The 3,872-nt window shown below is 54.0% G+C and overlaps 2 protein-coding genes and 1 pseudogene across 2 annotated transcripts in view; 2 read left to right on the top strand and 1 right to left on the bottom strand.

Moving 5' to 3' along the window:
* Window positions 1-1,639, bottom strand: part of RUNDC1 (RUN domain containing 1) — an 8,709-nt gene extending 7,070 nt beyond the window's left edge. Inside the window, exon 1 of the mRNA XM_007449878.1 lies at window positions 1,142-1,639. Within this exon, the coding sequence (XP_007449940.1) occupies window positions 1,142-1,639 (498 nt within the window). The remainder of the gene's footprint in view (window positions 1-1,141) is intronic.
* PTGES3L (prostaglandin E synthase 3 like) overlaps window positions 1,638-3,872 on the top strand; it is a 5,702-nt gene continuing 3,467 nt past the window's right edge. Inside the window, exons 1-5 of the mRNA XM_007449886.1 lie at window positions 1,638-1,739; window positions 2,033-2,172; window positions 2,545-2,658; window positions 2,779-2,845; window positions 2,950-3,048. Coding sequence (XP_007449948.1) covers window positions 1,638-1,739; window positions 2,033-2,172; window positions 2,545-2,658; window positions 2,779-2,845; window positions 2,950-3,048 — 522 coding nt within the window. The remainder of the gene's footprint in view (window positions 1,740-2,032; window positions 2,173-2,544; window positions 2,659-2,778; window positions 2,846-2,949; window positions 3,049-3,872) is intronic.
* LOC103077512 (60S ribosomal protein L21 pseudogene) overlaps window positions 3,852-3,872 on the top strand; it is a 488-nt pseudogene continuing 467 nt past the window's right edge.

The following is a 3,872-nucleotide window of genomic DNA, read 5'->3' as shown; positions in this document are numbered from 1 at the left end:
GGTCTGGGAAGATCCCACATGCCGCGGAGCGGCTGGGCCCGTGAGCCATGGCTGCTGAGCCTGCGCGTCCGGAGCCTGTGCTCCGCAACGGGAGAGACCACGACAATGAGAGGCCCGCGTACCGAAAAAAAAAAAAAAAAAAAAAAGTCTGGCAATTTGAGGACTTGTGCAAGGAGCTGTGGGTATACGGAGAGAAGGGTGGAACAGTAAACACAGGACTGCACTGGAAACATTTCAGATTAAAATAAGCAAGTCAATATCTGCTACTGATAAGTCTTCTTGGTTAAAATCAATTTAAGTGGGAAGAAAGCCACATATGGGTTGTAACCTAAATAAGAAGGTGGAGAAAAAACAGCGAGTCTCTTTCAACAAGCTATCTACAACTGTGCACTTCCAGAGGTTCAAAGACTGTAAGGAAACGTCCCCTGGGGCTGTCATACAAATGCTCAGCATTCAGTGTTGACTATCTGAATGAATCTTGTCACAGTTACCAAAGGGGTTTCCTTTAGAATACCTAGTTATTAAGTAGGATGGGGAAGGAGTTTTAAAATACCAGCATTAGGAAATTCACATAATTAGGACTTGTGTTTCTTACAATTACAAAGAGACCTTGCTGTTCACCAAAGCTCTCACCCAGACAAGAGTCTGAAGATTAAAGACATTCTCTAGATTCTAGGAAAGCACGAACAGGGAGTACATCTAAATTTCCATGGATTTCAATTCACTTGCTCTTCTCTAAGCAATTTTCTCAATCTCCAGGGTCGGAGAACTCTATCAGCAAATGTGCTGAGGATTTAGGTTCTTGAGGCGACGGCAAGGTGAGCGGGAGCAGCCCTGTTTCAGTTGGCTGCTCTGTTGCCCTCCGAACACTCTCCTCGCTCATCTCTCTTCTGCCTCTCACCTCATCACACCTGCATCTCTTCCCACACCTTTGGTGAACACCTCCCACCGTCAGCTCCCCAGGCCTCTTTGTCCTCTTGCCTTTCAGCAGGTCCCGAACACCTGTCTGGTCTCTTCTGGGACACGCATAGCCACCTAGACGAGGCGGCTTCTCACCAGTGCTACCTCCGTCCGCGTTAGCATCGCCGCCCACCTACCCCTCTATTCCCATATCCCTCGGGGCGCGGCCCCAGCTGTTCACCTGGTCCTCGCCCCGCAACCGTGGCCGGTCCCCCGGCATCCCGTCGCCATCATCGCTGGCGGGGTCCTCTGGGCTCCCGTAACCCAGGACGTGAGGGCAGCCACGGAAGGCAAAGTCCTCGAGCTCGCTCAGGAGGCGCTGCTGCTCCGCCGGCGCCCCGCGCACCACCTGCCGCAGGCGGAACTGCACCTGCGCGAAATGCGAGGACAGCGCGAGCAGCGCCGAGTCCAGCCGCCGCCGCTCGGCCCGCAGCCGCCGCAGCGTCCGGCCCGGCGAGTCCGGTGGGGAGCCCGGGGCCGCTCCGGGCTCCTCGGCCGCCGCCTCTTCCGAGAACGCCGCCGCCCCGGACCCGGCCTCTGCCACCGCCCCCACCGGCGCCCAGCGCACTGCCTCGCACGGCGGAAGCGACTCCTCTTCTTCCTCCCCTTCGTCCTTCGCCTTTGGTCCAACGGCCGCTACCCCCGTTACCGGTTCGGCAACCGCTTCGAGAGCCGCCATGTTTCAGGAAACGCCGCCGCACGTCAGCCACGCCCCCTGCTGCCATGGCAACGGCGCGCTGGCTGGGAAACCCGGAGGAGCGGATGGGCGGGGCCCAGACGTCACCTAGTTCAGACGTCATCCAGGGCCGGCCTTCCCTCGGGACTTAATTCTGGCCAGTAGTTTTTTTTTTTTTAATTGAGCGCCTGCTGTGTGTCGGACACTGAGTGTGCTAAGCATTGGAGAAACAGGCGAATGAAGTCGGGACAAGCCCTTCCATGTGTATCGACCTCTAATCCCGGCGGGCGGGTCGTCTATGCCTAACGTGTGTATTTCTGGAGACCCCAAAATGTGAAGGGCTGCAGGGACTATGCTCTCCCAGAGTCTCTTCGGAGTGCGGATCCCTTGGCTTAGGCCACGTTCCCACTTCTTCTAAACCCTTTCCCCAACCATGTAAGGAGAGGCAGCTGCTGGGGGCGTCCCCAGGATCTAAAGATAGCGGCCCCTGCCTCGGATTCTAAACGCCTCGGGGCAGCGGGAGCCGCCATGGCACGGTAAGTGCTTCTGGCCGCCTCTTTCACTAGAGATTACTTTCCCCACGTTTTCTGGGCGCTCCAGGTTCTGCGAGGTCCCATGGGAACCCCGGACCCCAGGTCTCTGTACCCTTGGGGTGGTGAGGGGAAGTGTGACCTGAATGTTCTCCATAACTCCCTACCTCTCTACTCTCGCACTTTCGGTTCGCCTCAGGTTCATCTTCACCACACATCCCAGTCTCGTCACTCCCCTTCCACCCCCTTCTGTCTTATTTAGCTCCGCTTTGACCGTGCTGTAGCATAAAACGTCCCTGTATTTCCCCCAACCTTTCCCAAATGCCTTCAGTCTTCCCTCTCGCACCCCTGTGAAGCCCCACCTCAACTCCTCTTCAGGCAGCATGCTCGGACCCTGTGGTACGACAGGCCCAAGTATGTGTTCATGGAGTTTTGTGTTGAGGACAGCACCGATGTCCACGTGCTCATCGAAGACCACCGCATTGTGTTCAGGTAATCCCCTCCTCCTCCACTGCTGCCAGGGCCTGGCTTCTTGGGAACCTTTCCCTTTTCCTAATGCCCCCATACTCCACACTCAGCCTCCTCGTCTCCTTAGCTGCATTGTCTCCTCAGCTGCAAGAATGCCGATGGAGTGGAGTTTTATAATGAGATTGAGTTCTATGCCAAGGTGAACTGCAAGGTAAGGGTGGGGTGGGGCAGTAAGGGCTGGATAGGAAGGCTGCTTGGGAAATGGAGATTCATTCTAAACCTCAGACCCTAAGAATGATGCTCTCTATCTGGCAGGACTCGCAAGATAAGCGCTCTGGCCGCTCCATTACTTGCTTTGTGAGGAAATGGAAGGAGAAGGTGGCCTGGCCCCGACTCACTAAGGAGGATATCAAGGTGGGTGTGCGGGAAGTGGCTGCTTTTTCTCCTGTGCTCTCTATCTGTGTACCCAGGTAGACAAGTTAGGTCTGGGACTCACCCTTGGCTCCTTTCCCACCAACATTCAGTTACTCACCAGGTCCTGCCTATTTGACCTCTTAAATAGAATCCATGATTTAATCTCTTCCTAATTCAGGCCTTATCTGTTACTGGGTGAGGTTTGTTGCATATTTTCAGCACCACCCTCAATCCATCCTCTGCATTCCTCGCAGCATGGTCTGTTTAAAACACACATTTGACCCTGTCACTTTTCCTCTTAAGACCCTCCAGTGGCTTCTTTTCCCCTAAAAGTTGAAAATTGGCTGCATGCTGGCTGGATCTGCCTCTCAAATTTGTTTTAGCAGTCTTCAAAGTGTTAAAAATTATTTTGATGGGCTACTGACATTTAAAAATGTGGAGATTTCAGACATCCCTGATGGCTCAGTGGTTAAGAATCCACCTGCCAATGCAGGGGACATGGTTGGAGCCCTGGTCCTGGAAGATCCCACTTGCCGTGGAGCAACTAAGCCTGTGCGCCACGACTACTGAGCCTGTGCTCTAGAGACCGCGAGCCACAACTACAGAGCCCCCATGCCACAACTACTGAAGCCTAGAGCCCGTGCACCGCAACAAAAAGTAGCCCCTGCTTGCCGCAACTAGAGAAAGCCTGCATGCAGCAACAAAGACCCAAGGCAGCCATTAATTAATTAATTAATTAATTATTTAAAATGTGGAGATTTCACCTTTCAGCTGGAACCGCCATTTTCCAGTAACTCACCAAAATGACCAACACAAAGGGAAAG

This window comes from Lipotes vexillifer, unplaced genomic scaffold (genome assembly GCF_000442215.2).
Source record: "Lipotes vexillifer unplaced genomic scaffold, Lipotes_vexillifer_v1.1 scaffold2106, whole genome shotgun sequence".
NCBI lineage: Eukaryota > Metazoa > Chordata > Mammalia > Artiodactyla > Lipotidae > Lipotes > Lipotes vexillifer.
This window is presented reverse-complemented; position numbering and strand designations above follow the sequence as displayed.